Raw genomic sequence first — 25644 nt, forward strand, 5'->3', positions numbered from 1 at the left:
GCGTGCATCCCTTCTATTCGTGAAACGATATTTGAGGTTTTGATGTTGACTCTGGTAGGTCTGCGGCTTGTTCTGCATGGAACCATTCTTCTATCATCCCTCAACGTAGACATGATTCAGAGGGAAGGATTTAATATTTGATCACCTAGGGCAACCTATAATATGTAATCAACGAGGGCAACATTTAATGTGTCTTCACCGAGGGCAACATTTAATATGTATCAACGAGGGCAACATTTAATTTGTATCAACGAGGGCAACATTTAATATGTATCAACGAGGGCAACATTTAATATGTATCAACGAAGGCAACATTTAATATGTATCAACGAGGCCAACATTTGATATGTATCAACGAGGCCAACATTTAATATGTATCAACGAGGGCAACATTTAATATGTATCAACGAGGCCAACATTTAATATGTGCATCCAAGAGGGCAATACTTAATGTGTAATCACCGAGGCCCTCATGGCACAACAGAGACAGACAATAGCTGAGTATTGCTGAGGAATCTGTTCGGTATCAAACAAATGGTGCCGATGCCAAATTCAAACCTCGTAAGCATAATATATAAGAAATATGTCTTTTGCTCAGATCTGTTAAAAAAGAACATATTTATTGTGAGCCAATGCTACTTAATGACAGTTGATTTCTGGCGTTTGATTATCGTTCTATTCATATATATTGATAAGATTATAGGAGTGCCAATCAAAAACACAATACTCCCTGTCGGATGTAACTTCAAAAGTACGTGTTAAACTACAGACTTAATTATCGCAATCCAAAGGAAGATCACCGTTGACAATGGGGATTATGGCCTTAATAGCTGGACACTACACAATGTCCGAACAATAGCGAGAGACCGCCCAGAAATAAAACGGCTATCAAGTGTGACCCTATAACCCAATACCTGTAAGTATAACTTGATTGTACCCAGTACAATACCTATAGGTAATACCTCATAAAGCTGGACAGTCATATTTTGAGTGGATATAACTTTCCAAGTCAACAGGTCTGATCCGTTATAGCGAGTAAGTGGCCCGATAAACTTAGGTATATTGACGTAAATGTTTGGTAAGAAGATCATATACTCTCTCATGCGAGGGGTGATTTAAAACCAATTTGATTTCTTTTCTGTGTATGGTCACAGCTGTATATATATCACTATTGGTGAGCGTGTTGATTACTCTTGATTTTAGACAAGTAACTGCAGTCAGGATTCTTCGTACGCTTGAAATCTCACCCAGGTCAAGGATTACCCCTGAATTACTTTACGGATAACTCCCGAATTTGGTTTGCATATTGCGAGTGACAGTGTCACCTTCTTCTTACAGATCCCCGGACGTTTAACAAGTGTTAACAACATTAACCGTCATTACATACGTGCAGCCTGTGATTCTAGCAACTCTCAGACAGGTAAGCTTAAATATTCGGTAAAAGTCAATTAACATGCAACAGGCCTGGCTATCTCTGTCGGTAATTGTAAGGAATCCCCATCGGTAAGGAAATCAGATATACAACAGACCTGGCTATCTCCGTCGGTAAGGAAATCAGAAACTGGGACTATAGGGAATTACATTCGTGTTTCTGTGGGAGTCCATTTTAATAAGGATTAGTATTATGGTCTGTTTTACTCCCAACAGAAACATTGTTATATTTCGTCATGATATACATTAGTTGATAAATAACGTTGTATTGATACAGTAATCTATTCATCCCCATTTTGGTTGCGATTAACAATTATACTAATCAAGTGTATATGTAGTTAATGCGTGGAAGATGAAACACTAATTTGTAAAACACATAATTATCCAATGATAAATGTCGACCACTTGTATTATTACTTACTAGGCTTATGATTTCGTATTGCAGGTGATGTATGTCACTGATTTGTAAATTTGTATTCATAGAAAAAAAAAATCTTTAAAAACATGACATTATTAAATACACAATATGGAAAAGTATTGATGTCTGCGTGATTGTATACTGCCAAGGGTTAAACTCGTACGCGTTTAAGACTAGGAATTCTCAATATGTAGAATAATATTGTACACTTTAGCGCGTTTTTGGTTTTGTTTTCTTCACAGTGAGGTATAATTTTGATAAATTATACTCGCGGTTCATGTATTGTACAGCCGAATTAAGTTAAAATCAAGCGTTTTCATTTCTGACATTCATGTTTGAACTACTTCTCCGAAACGTTAACGTTTACCTTTGATCGAGAATGTTTCACGCTCGATACATGTTTTACATCTCTCATTAGGGACGCGTTCGATTGAACACGCTCATTAAAAACCCGTTCGATAAAACGTCTTGGACGTAGATATCGTATCGGGCGATGGTGTTTAGGTGACACAGGGGATACGAATATTTATGGCATGCTGTCACTAATTACCATACTTTACAAACATGGAGATATACAAATTGCCTTTTACACGATCAGAAGTTCCCCGGATACTCTAACGGCCATTATAGGTCTTTAAAGTCGAATTAAATACCTGTGGTGGAATGTATTTTAATGTGACTCCTGGTATTGTCCAATCCCTTTAACATAAACACATATTTTCTCGTAAATGTTGTTAATACCTTTAAAAGCACAACATAGAACAAAGATTTGAAAAAAATAATTGTGCATAATTTGACATACAATGTAGAATCGCTCATGCTGTATACATTTACTGTTTTTCTCTTGTTACATGTTAAGTCTTCTCATATAGGTTCTCAGACTAGCGCACTGTAAGTCCCAGACTTCGGTACGGTCCTTCAAGTCACCACGGTGTCCTTCAAACCTCAAACTACCACAAGGTGTCCTTCAAGTCACCACGGTGTCCTTCAAACCTCAAACTACCACAAGGTGTCCTTCAAATCACCACGTTGTCCTTCAAACTTCAAACTACCACAAGGTGTCCTTCAAGTCACCACAGTGTCCTTCAAACCTCAAACTACCACAAGGTGTCCTTCAAGTCACCACGGTGTCCTTCAAACCTCAAACTACCACAAGGTGTCCTTCAAACCTCAAACTACCACAAGGTGTCCTTCAAATCACCACGATGTCCTTCAAACCTCAAACTATCACATATGATGTCCTTCAAGTCACCACGGTGTCCTTCATACCTCAAACTACCACAAGGTGTCCTTCAAGTCACCACCGTGTCCTTCAAACCTCAAACTATCACATATGGTGTCCTCGAGGTCTCAAAATACCACATGGTGTCCTTCAAATCACTACGGTGTCCTTCAAACCTCAAACTATCACATGGTGTCCTTCAAACCTCAAACTATCACATGGTGTCCTTCAAACCTCAAACTACACATGGTGTCCTTCAAACCTCAAACGATCACATGGTGTCTTTCAAACCTCAAACTATCACATGGTGTCCTTCAAACCTCAAACTACCACATGGTATCCTCGAGGTCTCAAACTACCACATGGTGTCATCAAAGTATCAAACTACCACATGGTGTCCTTCAAGGTATCAAACTACCGCACGGTGTCCTTCAAGTCAAAAATTACCGAACGGTGTCCTTTAGTTGCCAAACGACGTCCGCACGGTACAATAGAGTGGTTGATTTCGGCAACTCGCTTTGTCGTACTAACATGGTCAACAGTGCGACAATAGCACCCCGTCGTTGCGATAACATGTCATACAATAGTCGATTATCGTATTGTCGCGTAAATTATGTCGTGTTACCACGTTGTACACATCTGCCAAAGCGACGACGAGATGACCGAAATTAGCCACCAAAACTGATGCCCTTCAATGACTGTTAATAAAACCATTGGGATATTATATACTGTTTACAAACAAAATATTTAAACTATAGATTGACACATTCAAGAACAACTGACTGATGGCCAGTTTCTTTGTTAGGTGATTATTAGAAATGTTGAATGGATTGTAAACCTGTCCACGGTACAGCACAGGCCTGGTAAAAGTTATCTTGACGTTAACATGGATATCGGAGGAAATGTTCTCTATGACGTACCTGTAAATATAACGCGTAGGCATTCAGTAGTCCTAAAATGTTTTAATATCGTTAGCGACAGCTTAAGGATCCGTGACCGTCAGTGCTAGTAAAATATTGATATTATGGCGCGTGTTTCTGACATGAAAATGAACTTATATAGTGTGGTAATCAGTACTGCCTGTAACTCGATCACCCAGACTGGGAAAACTTTCTACCTAGTTGTAAAAAAATTGTTTCTAGTAACGATATACTGGATTCAGGTTATAATCCAAATTCATCTTTAAACTAGTTTTTAGTGCGTTCTTTAATTATCCATACGGTAATGAGACCGTATTGTGTTTGGTCACACGTCCTACATTCGTCACACAGCCTGACGCTGTATTGGGACTGGACGTGTGTTGAAATAAGTAAGATCACATGTTTACACCGGTTAAATACCATTATATGTATTATATCATTCTCGTTTATTCACAACGAAAACAAAATCACACACTGAAGTAGATTGTATACAACAAAACACGTATCGTTTTTACTGAAGTCCTGACTTCACAATTTTCTCGAGACAAACCTCCCGTGTTTTGTGAATTACAAACAGTTCAAATACGAGCAGCGTGTCTCACTTGAAGCATTTAACTTAATCAATGGGTTGTTCTGTGTCTAATCGACGGGATGCTGAAATTGAATATCAAATATTCAAAACTTATTAGTTGCATCTACCTGTAGCTTCTCCAGTGTTCCATCTTGTTTCCTTTAATTAATGAACACTGTACACATTGTATTGTTTGATATTCTATTAAGATAAAAAAAAAAAATGATACTGTTATCTTTATTACCGTATATGGTCTGCGATACGCCATCTTGGTATATTGCGATATACTTATCGTATAGAAAATGTAATGCAATTAAAGAACTAAAGTGATTGAATTTAGATGATAGGGTTACTACAACCAAAGTATGGCTTTACCGGAGGAATATCTAAGTAATGACCAGGTTGTAAGAGTAAGGGTTTCTGTTAACCTAGTATGGCGTTACCAGAGAAATATCATTTATAACGATCAGTTTGTCAGGGTAAGGGTTCCTACAACCCTAGTATGGCCTTACCAGAGAAATATCATTTATAACGATCAGTTTGTCAGGGTAAGGGTTCCTACAACCCCCTAGTATGGCCTGACCAGGGAAATATCATTAACACCGACCATGTCGTCAGGGTAAGGGTTCCTACAACCCCCTAGTATGGCCTGACCAGAGAAATATCATTAATAACGACCATGTCGTCAGGGTAAGGGTTCCTACAATCCTAGTATGGCCTTACAAGAGAAATATCATTTTTAACGATCAGTTTGTCAGGGTAAGGGTTCCTACAACCCTAGTATGGCCTTACCAGAGAAATATCATTTATAACGACCAGGTCGTCAGGAAGCGATCGACATTTAAATGAGCTGTTAATATTGTTTGTTTGCCACAAGTGGTTATTGATAAGCTGTATAATATACTACTGCCTTCTCGTGTCAACAAAGAGAGCGATGTCTAATGGTGTCTCTTATCATTGAAGGTACCGTATAACAAGATCCGTCAGCTATCTATCGACCATGGAATACATTCCTTATCGCCTTGTGTGTCGTACCCGGCACTTTAGTTAAGACTTCATGTCCGGTAATAGAAGAATCCTGAAAATGCTGTAGCCCTTACCAAGCTGAATCTATTTTCACTCTTATACATGTATGCAAGCTGGAACTAATCTTATACAATGTATGAATTATCAATTGAAAAATCTTTATATTGTAATAGTAATATCCACTCTCCCTTTGTAATACTCTAAAGCCTGATGGCCGCATATGTTGTGACATCAAAAGGCATTAAGTGTGGTATCAGACAGCCTGGTTTCCAATTTAACGCGTTCGATTGTCGTAATGCATGACCGGAAGTTGACCATTAGTAGCCATAAGAATTGTTTGATGGTCAGAATGTATTACAGAGACAGACTAACTCGCCTTTTTAATCAACACACACAAACTATTGTCAACAGCGCTTTGTTTAAAAGACTAGTAAATGGCTGCCTCTTTCCCCCTTTTACTTGATTGAGTGTAAAGTCTATACAAGGCATTGCAGATAAAATGTCCTATTCATAAGTGTTTTCCTACAGTAGTGATTAATTAACTGAAATACCCTCCGTCGATCGATATAGTACAACCAAAACGTATAGATATATATTATTCTTTGATTTTAAAATGGGTGGTCAAATGGGCCCCACCTTCCCAGATCCGCCACTGGTACAATTATATGTTGTATTTAAAAATAATTATGATAAGTCGGAAAACCTTATGAATAAAAATGGTTCATTGTATGACGCATACATAGATTATAAAGTTTAAATTTATCAAAACTGTCAAAGTTAAGTAGAAATATGGTAAAGCAAAATATGAAGTTGTATATGAATACAATGTACTGTAATAAAATGAGAGACATTGGGCATCAAGGGGATAACAAAAAGTGGGAGACAGCAAGAACTATGAAAATAATCCAAAAAGACAACCCAAGTCACTGACATCAGGGATCAGGGAGACAAACAAACACGAGAGACAGCAGGAACCATGGGACCAAAGAAACAAAAGTGAACAACCACTAAGAATGAGAGCAAGAGACAGCATTTAACAAGGAGGCAACCAAAACTGATGGGCACAGGAAACCACGGACAATAACAATACTGATGGACACAAGAAACCACGAAGACAAACAAAAATGATGGACACAAGAAACCACGGAGACAAACAAAAATGATGGCACAAGAAACCACGGACACAAACAAAACTGATGGACACAGGAAACCACGGAGACAAACAAAACTGATGGACACAAGAAACCACGGAGACAAACAAAACTGATGGACACAAGAAACCACGGAGACAAACAAAACTGATGGACACAAGAAACCACGGAGACAAACAATACTGATGGACACAGGAAACCACGGAGACAAACAAAACTGATGGACACAAGAAACCACGGAGACAAACAAAACTGATGGACACAAGAAACCACGGAGACAAACAAAACTGATAGACACAAGAAACCATGGAGACAAACAAAACTGATGGACACAAGAAACCACGGAGACAAACAAAACTGATGGACACAAGAAACCACGGACACAAACAAAACTGATGGACACAAGAAACCACAGAGACAAACAAAAATGATGGACACAAGAAACCACGGAGACAAACAAAAATGATGGCCACAAGAAACCACGGAGACTAACAAAACTGATGGACATAAGTAACCACGGAGACAAAACAAAACTGATGGACACAATGAACAACTCGTCAAATGGACATGTAGTCATTTCCTTTGCAATTTACAGAACCTGTCGATCGGTTTATCCAAGAATAAATATTAGATTAATGAAATTAAATCAAATTAGATTAATTAAGTAGAGTATCAGTGGTATACGTGAAAGAAGTCTACGTCAGTATGGTGTACGCCAATGTGGTCTACGTCAATGTGGTCTACGTCTAAATACTCTTTGTTTAAGTAGTCTACGTCAAAGTGGTCGACGTCAAAGTGGTCGACGTCAAAGTGGTCGACGTTAAAGTGGTCGACGTCAAAGTGGTCTACGTCAAAGTGGTCTACGTCAAAGTGGTCTACGTCAAAGTGGTATACGTCAAAGTGGTCGACGTCAAAGTGGTCGGCGTCAAAGTAGTCTACGTCAAAGTGGTCGACGTCAAAGTGGTCTACGTCAAAGTGGTCGACGTTAAAGTGGTCTACGTCAAAGTGGTCGGCGTCAAAATGGTCCACGTCAAAGTGGTCGGCGTCAAAGTGGTCTACGTCAAAGTGGTTTACGTCAAAGTGGTCGACGTTAAAGTGGTCGATGTCAAAGTGGTCGACGTCAAAGTGGTCGACGTTAAAGTGGTCGGCGTCAAACTGGTCGGCGTCAAAATGGTCTACGTCAAAGTGGTCGATGTCAAAATGGTCTACGTCAAAGTGGTCGATGTCAATGTTGTCGACGTTAAAGTGTTCTACGTCAAAGTGCACAAGTGTTTTAGTCATGTTGACATTGATTCTCCCACGGAAGTACAAACAAGCGACCATGTTGGTTTGATTTGTATATAGACAGAGAGTATCTATTTCATATTGTATTCTACAATCTACGAGATCGATTAGCTCATTGGTGACATTTAAACGAGTTCATATCATGCTTCTAGCTATTTACCACTACGCGAAAACATATCGATGCATCGACCGTATATATGTGAGATAATTACGTCGACGTCAGGTACAAAAGGAGTATTGAGGATGAGAACAATCACCAGCCAACATCCCGTTATACGACCGGCCGGGAGCGGTCACACAGCAAAACACAGAAATAGGTATCGTAATTGACATAGCACAGGGACAAAGTGTTGGGTATATTGAAACCAGCAAAGAGGAACGGATATCTCCCCTCAACATTATTGTTTATCTACCGACAAGCAGCTTGACAGCTTACAATGTGCAGCTCAATTGATTTATACTGAAATAATTATAAATCCTCCCCAACACGGACACACTAAGCGATTCATTCGGTTGATCAATGAACTATCTACAAATAATGAATAAGTACAGAAGTTGCTCCAAAGCTCAATAATCATATCATTTTATATTTATTAACCCAGTATACGATACTGTACATGCAAATTTCATTTTTTATCTGTTTTCGATTCTATACCCTTTTCATGTTTCAAAATGAACAATGACGATCAAAAAACCGAAAATAATAACGATTTTGTAATTTACATTTGATTAGTCTCTGATTCAATTTTATCAAACATGAGCATTTTTATTTTCTTTACAGACTGGTCCCAAGGATTGCCACAGAAAAACTGAACTGATATAAACACGACAGCAAAATTCAGTGAACAGAGGGTAATCATTCAGAATAGTAAGTCATCCATTTAATAACGTAATTGAGTGAATAATGAACCGATAATATCATCAAGTTAATAAAGGATATAATTGTCAAATATCCCATCAATATGTGCCGATCGATAACATCATATCTGTAGCATCCACCTACCGCCCAATGTGAGCTGTATGTACGTATACCATCGTAAGCTAATCTCTGTCATTGGGAAATAAACCAAACTATCTACACTCACTCGAAATCGTATTTAAACGTAAACTACTGCCCTTTGCATAAACACATGAATGATAAATGTTTAGTGTAAGACTCAATCAGGATCTGAAAAGTAGATAACAGTATTTGATCAATAGGGAACTACAAGTGTTACGTGTAGTATGATCATTTTAAGTCTGCGTTTTAATTACTTCAATTCAATTCTATTTAAACTTAGTTCTATTATAATTGCAAGTGTAATTTGATGGCTAAACAAAACCAACATGGAAATATCAAGATTATTTTCACATGCATGATAATAAATCCAACTTGATGCAGGTTTGTCTTCCTCAGTTATAATACACAGTGTAGCTATAAACATCAGATTGCACACCTCGCCAGTTCTACGAGGAAGAAATATATTCGTTAATGGTCCAATATAAAATAACGCTCGTCAATGGCCCAACATAAAATAACGCTCGTCAATGGCCCAACATAAAAAACGTTCGTCGCTATACGCGGTAAGAATACTGTCTCGTTTACTCGGGGGATAAAAATGACCAACAGATACGGGTATGAATAATATAAACACTATTTTGTGTTCGGTTGTCATTACACTCTACTTCGGGTATGGTAATCCGGTATGATATTAACATAATATTCCAAGAGCCATTCTTAAGAAGTTTGTCTGCTTTTATGCTGTAAGACCTTTGTAAATATTTCTTATCCAGGTTAGACCACTTAGGTTAAGACGATCGTCAAGTCAAGAATAGTGTTACGGATATAGTTATAAGTTTTCGGCTACCCGAGCTTTATGGTAAACAGAAGTTAAACCGACATATCTCAAATAAATATAGTACCACATCCATTTCCGTTCTAGTCATATAAGGATGTTGTGATTGACAGCTGAGATGATAACTATACGTTAACTGACACAAAGCTGGACCTTTGGATCGTTAACAAATCGTGGTTATATTGTGACACCTTTATCAAAATTGTCAAATTTGTCATTAAAAGTGCAACGGTGTTAATGTTATGAATAATTCGGTTCCATAAGTTATCTGATGATTCTCAAGTCTAAATGTACACACAAACACCTGCTGAGTAAAAAAACACACACTGAATTCTTAACCGAATATTCTCGTTAATTGTTCGCTTGGTTTGCTTGTCAAAATTGACTGCGTGCTCGTAGGAAAGACACGCTGATACACATCACTGCGTTTAAATTGTTAACGGTGTTGTACTTTATATAGTTTTAATTAAATCCCAATTTAATTGTTCCCGTGCCAGCTTAAGACATATACCCTATACCTACTACCAAAGAGGCACAGTCTAAACAGTGCCCATTGTTCTAGTGCTGGCTTTGTTTCGAGATGTGTATCCCTCGAAAGGCCATGGGAATGTATAAACATGTCTCTGTACTCACATTCATGTACTCATGAGAAACTATTTATCATACTGCGATAATGCAATATCTAATTAACGTAATTTAATTTATGGTATCTGTCTTGTAATTAACGACAAATATTGTAATTAAATCTGACTTAAGGATGACGTCACAGTAAATATTCTGAATACAGGTAAAGGCTCTAGATAAAAAGCCAACTGGTTATATGAATGATTATTGACAAATTATTAATTATTAACAAATAATTAATGCAAACTATCTTTGACTTAAAAGTAAAAGATCATTTCTACCACAGACTGCTGTTAACGATGAACTAAATGTTGGTAGTTCCTGATTTGTGTCTGATAACGTCAGTGAACGTCAATGAAGACTTGATAAACTCTCTATCATCATTGACATACAATATCAAATCAAATTGCTTTTGTTTTAGTTTGGAAAATCCCGAACTCTTACCACTATCATATACAGATTCACAAAAAAAGACTACTTATGTTAATGCTGACCTTCATCATTAGCTTTGTACAAAAATTCCACCGATTTTAATATCTAACAATGAGATAGATATCAGTAATATCTATGGCAATGTTGTATTACACGTATGGCTATGACAGGAAGACATTCTCATACTTCTAGAGAACTAAACTAAAAGCTAAAGTATTGTGATTGACTCAACCCGGGGATATAGTCTCTCGGTATAAACATTATACTAATACCATTTTGTGGTGTAGAATATAAAATACACCCTACCTACTTGAGCTTCGGAAACAACCATAGACGTGTTTCCACGTTCCCACAGGGATTAGTCACGTTGGGTATGTTTTATCTTTATACCTACACGACGAACGACATGAAAACGGTGAGGCGGAGTATTAGATGATATGAACATGTAGGTTATGAAGGACTCAAATTAATCGCAACTCTCGTAAACTCTGGTAAACATGATATTACATTTAAAGGGAGTCTAGGACGAGAACATCAACAGCCACTCTTCAATAAAAACCTATATATATATGTGTGTGTATAGATAACGCTTTGTGATGGACGATGTTGATACCTCAAAATTGTTTTCATTGTTTATGATTTGAAATACAAACTGTTTTAAAGATCGCTCGCTGCTCCCCATATATCATAAAACGACAATGCGTCAAACATGCCAGGTGATTGGACCAAGTTTCGGCAATTAGTCTTGCAAAGTCTATAATACCGATGACCCTTGAAATGGTTTAATACACTAGACAAAGCTCTCCCGGCACAATGCACATACGCGAACTGGGCTATTGTTTCACTGGGTAGGTAATTGATATCGGACCGAAGAGTCTATTAATATGACATGCCTAGCAACAAACGCTAGATTAGCGCGGACTCTGTAAGGGTCACAACTATATATATATCCTGCATTCGGTTTACAACAAGAAGGCACCATGAGCTAGGAAAATTTTCAAAATGTGAACTTTTCATGGACCAGAATTTACCTTTTGATTAAGGATAATGACGTTTTTACCAGATATGCCTGTGTATATATAGACTTATAAGACCTGGAGTTCAAGACCAGCCCCTGGGCCGTGATGGCCGTGGGTAGGACTTAGGTGTCGTCTCCTCGATGTGAAGGTATGCTTTTATAATGGTTTAATGATGTTATGACGTTTTGTTGTATTTACACCTCAATGTATCAAGCGAGAATCGTTGGTTATGCTTTCAACTATGGAATATAAAACTCAATAACGTCTTGGAATAATGTCAAAGCGTCATTGAATGTAGAACATTCCGCTTCTTGACTTTTGGTCAAACCTTCTCTGTCATTAAAAAAATTATATGAATTATGAAGATTTGGCAAGAGTTAATGTGTTTTAAAACATGCGTTTTACGAGGTGCGCAAAATCATAAACTACTACATATCTGCAATAGTGAAAAATTTGTAGAAAGGTCTTCCTCGGTAATCTGGGACCGCTTGGCTCTGAATACAACGGGGGTCTACCTCTTAACTTAGGACTGATTATTCGTAATCGTAGGACCGATTATTCCTAATCTTAGGACCGTTAACTTTTCAGGAAAACCGATTACTTCTTATCTGTGTCCGAATACCGAATATAAACCTTATTATTTTTAACCTAGAACCGAATAGCTTCAAACTCAGAACCGATCACTTAAAATCAAAGGTTAATTACCTTTAAGGCTATGACAATATTCTTCTGAAACTACAACTGATACTTAGGTATAGGGATCCATTTCTAAATGACCTAAGTTTACATCCTTTCCAGCAGAGTCCATGGATCAAAACAAGATCAACATGTCACATATTTAATAATGTATGCACGGATATGTCAGTTTCACAGTGTAATTATATTAGGCGTACATAATACAGCGCGTCAAAGAGTCAAATATTCAACAGAAATCTACTGTAATGACGAAATTTCGCAACTGCAGTAATCAGTAATACGCTGGTTGAGATCACAAGGTCCTTATAAAGTCCTTGTTTTTAATCATATGGACTATTGCATTAAAACCATTTGAGAGTTCTAGTGAAACTTCATTTATTAATGTATTGCAAGATGATAAAAAATTGAATCATTTTTATTCATTTTTTTTATTGTACAGGACATTTACATGTTTACATCCAGTTTTGACTCATTTCACAAATAATATTGCATTATGCACGGTACATCTATGTATGGATTAAATATTGATCGCTACCTAATGTGTCATTTGCATTGATGGGAATCTCCCCATCAATCAGGTGGTCAATTATAACAGTCAACGAACCAAAGTATTAAAACATGATATATCCCTTAGACTTGGGCGGGTGTAGACATTTCGTAATTAAACAATATGTGGTTGTACACGGACTTCAAGAGTTGTATTAGAACTGCGTTCATAAATGTGTGTTGTTATCTAAAACAGGAACATAAACATTGACGATAATTGACATTTACACAACCCCATTATAAAATGATGTTCATGGAAGGTTTATCTTTGTCAAACTGTCGACGAACTGCTACATTAGTGATACAATACTAGCCTATTGATACGAAAACGGAAATGTTAAAATATTAATGTTTAGCTCTGTCATTTATTTTTTTCTGCAACGAAGTTTGAAATGATATACAATACACCGAGGTGGTTTTATTGGTATACCTTCAGACAGGTATGGCGATGTTGGCGGTAGGCGTACGTATTGCGCCATAAGTCACTGTCCCTTTTATCTCTGTCATGTTCCCTGTGTTACACATACGTGTGATGTTTGAGAGCCCATACAGAACACTTGACCTGGCAAATAATATTACAAAATACCTATGTCGGTAGCTAGCCATCTCGAGTAGTGCTTAGTGTCTGTTGACTATTAAAGTGATATAGAGGGAATAGAAGAGGAGACTAAGAAGGGAGGGAGCTATTTAGTGTTTTGATTCTTATGCCGAAAGTTGTTCAAATAATAAAATTAAGTTATTAACATCGTCCTTTTTCTGATGTAAAATCCGGACAACTATTTCAAAAATAATCAGTTATTAATTTTACAAAAAAGAAAATCTTATGTAAAGTTATCGCTGTCGTATATGTAGTGCCTCGTGAGTAACGGGTGCCTGTTGTCCTGATCTTTACCTACACGTCACTGGTCGTATTTAATCGTTTTCTTGCATCAATATAGGCTGCTTCATTATACAACAACCATCTACGGTGTCCAATTACGGCTACAACCTAAACAGGGAATACTCGACCCAAAACTTGAATACACACCATAGTCATTTACTGAGCCATAAATAACAGCAATCTCCCCTGTATTAATGGTTGGTCATACTACATCTCCCCTATTTTAATGGCTGGCCTTTTACTGACCCATGAATAACAACAATACCACATCTCTCCAGTTTTAATGCTGCCATTCTACTGAACCATAAGTAAAAGTAATACCACATCTCTCCTGTTTTAATAGTTGGCCTTTTAAGGTCAAAGCAAAAACCATTTAAATTACATTTGGTGGAAGAAAATGTCAGACACGCTACGGTGATTCCTAATGATTCAAATTAATTGAACCGTTTAATTAAAAATGTAATGTACCGGTATATTCGTTCAGTCGTACATGTACAAGAATCAAATAATAAACATCTGTATTTATGTTCACAAAAATATCCCAAATTATTTATGAAGTGTCATGTAAACGTTTCCAAGTGTATATGATTAAGGGGAATAACATTTTCGCGACATATCTATTTATGAAGTGTACGAAATTCGTCAGTCCGGAAAACTCGTAGTCCGGACAGGTTTTGGCTGGGAACGAAGGTGTCCAGATTATTGAGGGTCCACAGTACCAGTTTGAATTATGAGAAAACTATTACAGATGGAGGTCGATAATAAATTTTGATCTGTATGATCACATTTAAATTCTACTTAAATCAAATTTGGAATCCGCTCACATTGGTTCATTGATAGCTGAAGTACCTTCTGGTTTTATTAATATCATATGATTTCAGACTTAATTAGGAAGAAGTTACGTAATACACTGAGGATACGTCGGGTTTGGTTAGAGTCCTTTATCAGATTTTGATGACGGAGATATCTAGCCCGTATCATATACTATATGCATTTAGTTTCTATTCAAAGACCCTTTGCTTTGTTCCCTGGTCATATTACTATGGAGCACTATTATGACTGTGACAGCCCAGTTTATCTTACATCTATTTTTAATTCGATAATTCAAATTCATGGTCATCCGCTAAAGACATTACATTGACATCAAATTGTATCTAAGTACATATAATGGTATGATTTTTAAGGAATCTATAACGTTCAAACTGAAAATGTTCATATGAAATAAATGTATTTATATTATATTTATCAATACATCAATATTAAGAAATACATTAATAACGGACATATTGTAATGCTTTGGATTTAGACATTTTATTTTTGCTGCAATCTTAGTTTTTAGTGATTATTATAAGTTTCAAAATTCAAGGTCATGCCAATGTTCATGTTGTATGTGAAAGGGAGTATTTTAAATAAGGCAAATATGATTGACATTTCCAAATTAAAACTTATCAACTTATATACAAACGAATCCAAATAATGATATTTCATGGCATTGTTGGCATTTAACAAACATTGATTCCTTAGCTAAAGTATAGTCAATATCTAGTCACTATAAAGTTAGGGTTATTGTTTGTGTGGAACACATTTCCAAGTTTTGTAAACGTTGTTTTGTAAATATTGAGAACAAATCACGGGTGTGGAGACAAACAACGACCTTTTCCAAAAATAGTTACAATTAACCGGATATTTATATACGCGTACATAAAATAGTCTTTGTAACATTCTAGAAAGTCTCACACAAATTTCCGGCAGTAGAAAAATACAAATAGTATCTAGTGTACTACCATATGTATGTTGGGAGCCATTGTTTGCTGATACATACACAGCAGAACTAGGCAAGTTTTCAGCATTTTAGAAATTCTGGTCAATTCAAGCTGTTGATCCATTCATATGAACATCTATTCTTAGAATAATAGGCAGTTATAACAGTTGTAGTTATTGTGACTACTACAAAAATGTTTGTGTCAACAATCATCAACAAGTAAGTAATAAACAAACATTAACTATCGGAAATAAACAGTATTCACGTCGTTATCCAAGACTTCCAGAGATATCTCAACACCGATTGTCTGATATTATGATAAGTGTATAATCTTTCAGTATAATCATATTTTACGTCATTAGGCATTCCGAGGCGTCTTCACACATACAATCAAAGCCGTATTGTAAGTTTGGTATCACCACGAAATGTAATTACTGTTTTACCGTTTTTGTATGATTAAAGTCTAACTGCTGGCCTTGTGATCACAGGAAGATCTTGATCACATAAGACATTTGGTGATTAACAAAAACATATATTTCGTTTTGTCTTCCTCTCAGAACCAGATGTTGTATACGTAGCTAAGTATATGTAATATAGAGGGTATTGTATATAAGCAATTTGCAACAAAGTAAGTTTCTTTAGCAAACAACTTAATTTAATAAGGTTTATGTAAATGCTTCTTTATTTAAACCGGTTTATTTCCCCTGATCAAGGACCTCACCACACGTATAATGTACAGCCGATCAGGGTTGTACGGTAGATATACACACCAAAGACCTTGCCCACTGGCGGCCCTATTTTATTTTAAAATATTTGTTTAATAACCAAATCTGATATTATAATTCTCTCTGATGTGAATGATATATAATTATAGTTTTTATTTTCTCTAAGCCTTTGAAAATCTTTAAACCTAATCATACATATTGAATAGAGGTTGTACGATAAGGAGTGTGCTGATGGAAGTTAATTTAGTTTTTGGCTCAGTTTACTTTACAGACTTGTCAGTAGTATTTTAGTCGGTTACCTGTGAAATAATCCACGGGTATGAAATTGGCAACATTTATTAACTTCTGGGACGGTGGGTATATAATATTTCTCAAGAATCTGTCAATATTTGTACATCGTCCTTTTACCTACCAAAATAAGTCAAACCTCTGTCGCGGTGTAAAGCGCTTCGTGTAGCAATGTCACATGCCGCATACAGAGATACCTACACGATGTGACCTTAAGGGACCGGAATTTAAAACTAAAAATAAATGGATAATGGGTTATGTGTAAAAACTTAACATGTTGGTAAAATTACATTTAAATGAAACCTCACATTAAACACGTTTGTTTGATTCTTGTTCAGAAATCTAGACTTTAACACGGAATGTGTGATAATATGTCTTTCAACAATATCCCTACCCTAACTAGAACGCCACTAGTTCCAAGCCCTTCTTCTGGGAAAGGGGACTTTGATTACATCGATGTCAAATCCGTATTTGAGAAAGGGTCATATGCCCATTAAATGAATATTTATATATATATTAAAGACAAAGTATACTTTTTTACTATTTTTTTTTAATATAGAAATCTTCAAATCCGTATTTGAGAAAGGGTCATATGCCCAGTTAAATGAATATTTATATATATATTAAAGACAAAGTATACTTTTTTACTATTTTTTTAAATATAGAAATCGTCCAGAAAAACAAATAGAAAATAGAATATAAGAAACACTACATTCTTAATTATATACGTTTACAAGGAGTAATCCTGAACAGAGAGTTTATTAAGTAATTCAATTAACTGATGTTAGCATCCTACTAGTCCGATTACCATTTCTTTATGATTATGCGTTCTCGCTATAGTCTGCCTGTAAGTGATTCGCTGTTGTATATATACTTCATTCTAGACTGGCCCCCTGTCTCTAGAATATTGATATTATAAATAAAATTGATCTTTATGATTTTGGTCTCTAGAGTAACAAGGGTAACAGCCTAGTATTGGAACACTTTACTTAGGGGCTGGTGGCTAGTCTAACTGCATTCATTATTTTTTGAAAATTTTAATGAATACGTACATAATAGGGATATTTATTTTAAAATTTGATCCTTCTTTAATTTCTAAAATATTAATTTTAATATTTATGAATACCAGCCAACATCCGATAGGTCGACACTCGGCAAACAGATTCATATGCGAGATCGAGAAGGTTATAAAACAGGGAATAGTTTTAAAAGGTTGAAAACATATCGTTAGGTTTGTGTAAATATATCGGTAGGTTTGAACTGTGTTAGTGTGCAGCGGGTAAGAAATTGGATTTAAAGTATATGTTTATAATAGTATCCCGGTGTTAATTCAATCTCAACTTCTGTATCACGCCGTCTCACTATCGACAAACACTCGAACTGTTTGTGTAACCGTTTGTGTCTTAATGTATGTCTTTTGAAATATAGAATTATTTGAATAATGACTGGATACATTGACGTAAATGTTTCGTTTTGAGAGTATAAGCACACTTGAGAAGATATTTTTTCGAATATGAATTGTATGAGGACTAGCTTTGTGTGTTTCCATTCAGAGTAGAAGTTCAAAAGCCTTTTAAATGTAATCTGTTTATTATCTTTAAATATTGACTTCTGTTCCTATGTACCTTAAGGGTACTGTAAACATCACAGTTACTGAGCAGGGCGTATCTACCTAATACTCCGAGTAAATCTCACCATAAAACATAAAGTTAATATAAATATAAGAACTGATGAATACATTAATTAGCGTTACAATGTAGAAATATCGTATGATAAAGAGTATTTTCCAGTGCCCATCTCTACTGTCGGCTCTTTCCTGTGAATATCCGGAAATATATCACGATCTCGTGAGTCTTATTCCAGAGGTTTTACATTCCTCAATTTCCCTCTCTTCTGCCCGCTCTCTCACCTGTATACCCCGTAGTGGATTAAAGACATTGTGAATGTCTTCTTTTCACACTAGGTGTAGTTTTCTAAGGTTTATTTTCTTGGACACAAAAAAACGTAAATATGTCTACTCATTTTTTTAAACAATATAGCACATTGATTGAGATAAACAAAATGTAATTAATAACACAAGCTCACACAACTCAGAAATGCATATTTGATTTCCTCTTTCATAAGACATTATACTCGATTTAATACATCTCAACATTGAAAATATTGACAATAACATAACTGTGATCATATTACTCAATAACTACACCAGGGTACCTGGTACCGCCCGTCTCAAACTGACTCAATCTGATATATGTAAACATATTTATTTCGTTTGGAATACTCGAGTATCTTGATGTTTATGTGCGTATATGATCATTATTTTGCTCTTATTGTCAAGAATTCTCACATGGTGGAATGTATAAGGACGGAACTACAACAATTAATCTATCTAGACGTGAGCGCTACTGATTACCACTGGCGTTACTTGTATGGCAGTCCAACTCTATCAAAAACCAATTAGATAGGTTTGAAGGAGACTTATTTCACAAACGTGTCAATAATGTAATTTCGTTTCATAAAAGCCTTTTCTAATTGCTAAGCAGTGTAATAGTCCTCGTAGAAATCTAATTATAACGCCACTTCATCGACCGCAATTATATAATATATTTGATTTGGCTATTACTTTCACATCCCACTGACTCGGTATTTGGATATACGCGTGCCCGGATGTGTTCCCTGAGATTTAACCAATAAAATCAAATCCCAGCTATTACCCTTCACACTGAATATTCATAATATATATGTTTGTGTAAATACAACCATTACAGATACAAAGTGGCGCATACCATCGACTGTATCGAATTCTCGTGTAACGGAACATGTTCTAGTTTTCGGAACGTCGAATGCCAGTCTTAATCTGTTAATCAGATCGAACGGTAAAACTCTTATGCTTTCAACATGCATTCGTTGAGATTCCAAAGCAATTTAATCCCCACATATTGACGAGAGATCGTGTAGGATTTATTTAGTTGCCTATATAAGGTAGGTAGATCACAGTATGGCAGGTCTATCGTTTAAACACTGTATAATGGGTAGAGTTATACGAGATTATTAGAGGTGTTATTTCTATATTATAAGTTTAACAAGTGGGCTGTGATTATAGGAGTTAAAGAGAGAATTTAACATTTCACAAAGTTTAGGTTTGCGGGATTTCTGATTTAGCATCGAAACTTCAAGTAAAGATTTTAACAAGGTTTATTTTATTATTAGGCTATATTTGTGACAAGGTTTATTTCTGGGTTGTTATAATTGTGACAAGGTTTATTTCTGGGTTGTTATATTTGTGACAAGGTTTATTTCCGGGTAAAGCTAGATTTGTGACGACGTTTATTTATAGGTTAAGCTAGATTTGCGACGAGGTTGATTTATGGGTTAATATTTATCTCAATGACTGGGCCATTATACTGATCCTAACCATTGAAAGAAGACATCTTTGTTCCATTCTTATTACTTATGTTTCCACAAAGATTATAAACACAATTACGTAATTCAAAAAACTGCATATAGATATAGAAGGGTTGGTACGCTTAACTCGATATTGGGTAGATTTGGTATTTAGCATTTGGTAGATTTGGTAATTGGTATTTGGTATATTTAGTATTTGGTATATTTAGTATTTGGTAAATTTGGTATTTGGTAGATTTTGTATTTTGTATTTGGTTAATTTTGATATTGTTTTTGATGTTGCTAAGTTTTAGTACTACATGTGTTTCGTTTCTGTTGTTCAAAATAACTCCTTTCTGATCGATTTTCTGGCTTTATTTACTGATGTATTTGGTTCCAGCAGACGTTGCCGGTAAGGGTTAAAAATACACCCATAAATGCGTAACATGGTTGTTTCTGTACTGCCCACGAATTAGCATTTCACAAAGCATGTTAGTACATTCGGTTGATAAATACAGTGTAAGCACTCTCTGGCCGTCATCCACATGAACTACTCAAAGGCTTCATAAACCTCAAAACTGGCAACATCACAATTCAGACCAGTAAATTAAATGCTTACTTATGTATATACATGTCAATTCAACGGACACCTGTCACTAACGTTCAGATGGACCAAAATGAGGGTTAACGAATGCACACTCTCTCAGAGATGAGGTAGTGAAGTGTAAAAGATTTTGATATATTTATTGGTGATTAGCTATCGCAGCCTTGTAAAACACAATTATTATCGAACGGATGATTCTGGGATTGTATAGGATCCCTCTCATCGGAAGTTTTGGCTAGTCAAGGTATCGTATGTTACCCGAAGTTACATCAGAACAGTTTATTGATTTCAGTGTTCCATATGTTTAAGGCAATACTGTGTTTAATACGACATTATTACGATGTTTACCTGTATATATTATACGTAGGTAGGCTTATCAGTGTAAATATTGGTCGGCATTACATTACCAAGTTAATTTTATATCAGTTACTGACTGTGTGTTTTGTAAATTGATAGAAGTATGTTAATTATGCACATTTAGTTATATACTGGGAAATAATTGTAGTTGTCAGTGTTGTATTTTGGTGTATTATTCCAGTTTTACGCGGTGAAGAACATCAGAAAGTTTTCTTCTATAGATTACTAATACTCTTATTACCATATAAATTGTGTTCCTTTTTATCCCACAAGTCCATGAACATGTATTACCATCAAGCTGTATCTTAAGTGTTATAAATAGTAGGGGAAGCTAGCTCTTTCTGGACACCTTGTTATGCCTTCATTTGCATTTTGATATTCTTTCGCTTTAGGTATCTTCACTTTTTATTTGTTATCACCGGCTCTAATACAAAAACTCATTCATTGTTATACCAGTATACCAGATTTTTTTTTTTTTTTTTTAATTTTTAACAGTTGTTCATAGAAATTATAGCTTTAATAAGTTTCTTTTTATCTTTGTATGTTTGCAGGAGTTGGGGAGACGCTTACACTGTATTGTATTGACCGAAGAAGAGCTACTCGTCCATTTATTTGATCCGTTCTGGTCGACCAGCGAGATAGTGTCCTATCAGACTAACACACTTGCTGAAGTGTTATGCTGATAAATCATTCCACAGTTCCTTATTTAGCGTATTATGCAAAGTCCGGAAGCCTTAACCATGTTAGTTTTTGGGGTTTACGAAGGCGAACGGATGTCTATCGACGTCCCTATAGGGGCGAGCGTTGGAGAAGCAAAAAAGATGTTCCAGAATATTTTTGGTATATACGTTGACGATTTCAGTAAAAAAGACCGAAAGGTAGTGGTGTTACACTACAGTGGTAGTGATCTAGAAGAAGGATGGTGCTTTACGGACCTCGGAATATCACCGGGGTCGACCATCAAAATTCACATGAAGGAGGAAATCAAGCCAGTTCTGTTTGTGCACTGTACGTATAACGACGAGGTCATCGATATCGTGGACAAAAGTGTCACCGTTCATACGATGAAGGTCGAAGACCTCAGAACAATTGTTGGGAAACGCACTGGTATCCCAGTCTCTATTTTTCGATTAGTGAATAATGAGGGTCATGAGATGTATGATGGTCACGAGCTGTACAATTATAACGTAGAGGCTGGGATGACTTTAAGGATGGAAAATTGGGACGGCTGGAACGAATTCATCAACCTGTGTATAATGGGATTTACACCTCAAGTTCTTGCCCAAATTTCCACGGATGAAGTCATCTCGCGCTTTCAGATGAAGGTCGCCCTGTTTATCTCGGCCCATTACGGGTGTGTTGATCTGGCGCGAAGTCTTATTCGACAGGGTGTACGAGCCGATGAACACATCGGAGAGCATCCGAATAGACAATGGTGTAACGAGAAGTCTCATATAGAGACAAAAAAAGCGCCAATTCATGAGGCGACGGAGAACGGTCAGCTGGGCGTGGTACGGCTTTTTGTTAACCACGATATCACCGTCGTTATGGCTAAAGACGGTAATGACTTGAACGCTTTAAACATTGCTCTCCGTAAGAAACAGAAACCGTGTGCATCATTCTTGCTAACAAGACAGTGGACGAAAGTACCCGTAGGAAAGTTCGGCTCTATCACCGTCCAGAGCCTACGAAAAATCAAATCGTGGTCTATCCGCGCTAAGGAAAGAGCATTTGCTAAGTACGGACAGACACGATCAACGTTGAAGAAAAGGTCATACACGTGCGGAGCCCTAGTTAGTTACGGACAGCCAGTGGTGAATGGCTTCACGCCAAGTCCTATGACCGGTAAGCCTAAAAATGAAATGAAGGACAAGGAGAAGCAGAAGTCCATCGATACGTTCCACGAAGTTTACGGCATCAATGGTGATCCAGAGAACTACTTTCGACAGATGGGTTCTCTTACAGGTTTAAGGAACCTGAACCGGAGACGGAACACGAAGTGGGGCGCTATGATTGACCGGTCTGATGTTGCTGTGCAGCTTGCAGGAGGATTAGGAAACGCAATGGAAGCAGACCTCGAAGCAGAAACGGCATATTCAGTTAAAGGTCAAGGGACAAAAACTGTAGCAGAGTCCGTAGTATCGGATGCGGACAGTCGACCATATAAAGGCAAACGTTACCAAGGAGCTGGACACTCAATTGACCAGGTGGCCGAATATAACGCCAAAACAACTTTTGCAAATAAAAACGTCCGCGGTGGCGGTAAGGCAGATCATCCACTTGACGACGACATAGGTGATCCAAATACCAAGTTACCTCCCTTGTCACACAGAAGCAAAATACAAGGGGGCAAAGACACTATCAAGGAAGAAGACGAAGGCGAGTTATCTGACAATAGTATGGATAAAAAGTATAAAGCAAAGTATATTCAAACACCAATCAACAAAAAACCCGAAAAGTCCGCCAAATCTATCCCCAGCTTACGTGGAGGTGGTGGAGAGAAATCCAAAATGGCTCTCAATGCAGAAACACCTGGATCACCGCGAAGCATAGCGGATAAATCTGAAAAGTCAGACAAGAAATCAAAGAAGAAGAATCGTATAACTTCGTCAGTGTTGTTGTCAAAGGCGAAAGCGGCGTCGGAAGGTGCGGTTCCTCTACCTCTCATTAGTACGGAAAACATAAGTAGACCGTTCTTTTATCACAGAGGTTTACGTGAGGACGATGTCGTGCAGCCAATCCTAGACCTTGTATCAAAATACCAAGGGTCAACCTCACGTGACCGTGCCATCAAATCAATGACTATCGCAAATACATTCAAGGAGAAGGCATGGCTCAGTCAAATTCGAATGGCGATGGCTCTGACAACTCATACCATTCGGCGGTCGGTCGCCAACTGATTTCCGAGAGGTATCATTTTATGTACTTTATAACAGTATTGGTTTAACACAAACGTCCCGAAACTTGATACCTGTGCTTGTTTGTACCGATTGGAGGTTTTCTATCAGTGGTGAATGCTTCAGTTATCACAAGACTTGTTATTCTCGTGACAATGTGCTTAGCGTATGACATGAAGACTGTTTTAACATAATATATACATCTAATGTTTCGCTTTGGCACTTGTCGCTACGGTACATGTTACTCTAACAAAAGTGTGAATTTAAAACTTACCTTGAAGCTCAAACATCAGTGACGTCGATGCATTCACCAATCGCCACACACTCATTTGTGTATATATATATATATATGAATCTACATTAGTGCTCATTGTGTTATACTCGGATATACTTTTAAGACATTTCTAGCAATCTGTGATATTAATTCAAACAATCCGTCCGAACGGCTGAAACTGTCGACCATTAAATGTCGTTCAGTTTCGGATACCTATAAAACTCGCATGTTTATTAAGTAATGTTGTATGGCATTTACTCATCCTTAAATGTGATAAAATATTTATATATGTACATGTAGTATGATTTAACGGTCTCTTTTCATGAAAACCTTTGTATGTGTTTACAATCACTTAGTAAACTTCATGGTATTATGTCGATTCTACTTCATTTGTTAACACAGACAAACATATTTGTTTTAGGAGAGATCGTACTCAAAGAACACAACAGTTTGACGAGCATTTAGTTGTGCGATCTGTCAATAAATAAAAATGAAATAAAGCTGATCATGATGATGAGAACCCGTAGATTCGTGTTATAAATAATATATTTCAGTTCATCAGATTTGTTGATAGTTGTCTGGTTACACCTAATTTGTACTTGGTGTTTACAAATATTACATTCTTGGTTGATTTGAATGTTGTACGTTTTAAATATTACACAATGTAACCTTTGACCTTCGATATAGTCACATTGATCTTTGTTCAAAAACTAGAAAGAACAGAAATTGGCTGGCAGTGACTTTGACCTAGTCACATGCTTCATAACACCATAACAAAATAGGCACCAGTTAAAGGAAAGTAATTCGACTTCTTTGGCATTGATCTTTGACCTGATGACTTTTGCCTCTAGACAAATAGTTTATTGTACAATTAATAACTTAGCTTTGAAATGTAGTAAATAAAAAAGAGAAACCAACTCTGACTTATATGACACTTACCCCTTTCCCCTTTTGAAATCGGTTTATAGTTTGAAACAGAAAAAAATGTTCAAGAATGTCATATACAAATAAGGAACTGCTAAACGTGGCATAATCCCATGCATCAAGATGTTAATTTGAATTAAATACATGGTCAAAATTTACCTGAAATTTAAGTACGAAGAGGTTGATATGAATACTGAGAAAATGAAGTAAAAGGCCTAAATGGGGCACCAAGTTAATAAATATTTGTCTTTGTTTCCACGGTAACAGAGATATATAAGAGTTTGAATTTCGCCATGATTAAAAGACTGACTTAAGACACAGTCTGAAATGTGTACAAAAGTTTCGTAGAGGTTAATTCAATGGTTTTTAAGTAA

General features: G+C 36.5%; 1 protein-coding gene across 3 annotated transcripts; it reads left to right on the plus strand.

Moving 5' to 3' along the window:
- The first annotated feature begins 1123 nt into the window (after positions 1-1123).
- Positions 1124-24872, plus strand: LOC117333018 (protein ANKUB1-like). Of its 3 annotated transcripts, XM_033892128.1 has the most exons (3): positions 1124-1420; positions 8805-8891; positions 21727-24872. In XM_033892128.1, exon 3 carries the CDS (start codon positions 21892-21894, stop codon positions 24073-24075), a length of 2184 nt encoding a protein of 727 aa, XP_033748019.1. In that variant the 5' UTR covers positions 1124-1420; positions 8805-8891; positions 21727-21891; the 3' UTR covers positions 24076-24872. The 3 variants fall into 3 exon arrangements, with proteins under 3 accessions (XP_033748019.1, XP_033748020.1, XP_033748021.1); XM_033892129.1 differs by lacking the exons at positions 1124-1420; positions 8805-8891 and adding an exon at positions 11697-12081; XM_033892130.1 differs by lacking the exons at positions 1124-1420; positions 8805-8891 and adding an exon at positions 19639-19812.
- Positions 24873-25644: the final 772 nt, after the last annotated feature.

The sequence above is a fragment of the Pecten maximus genome, chromosome 8 (assembly GCF_902652985.1).
Source record: "Pecten maximus chromosome 8, xPecMax1.1, whole genome shotgun sequence".
NCBI classification, from domain to species: Eukaryota; Metazoa; Mollusca; class Bivalvia; order Pectinida; family Pectinidae; genus Pecten; species Pecten maximus.

Bases quoted from the DNA above. Each gene is read 5' to 3' on its own strand.
- LOC117333018 (XM_033892128.1), top strand. From the start codon at position 21,892: ATGCAAAGTCCGGAAGCCTTAACCATGTTAGTTTTTGGGGTTTACGAA.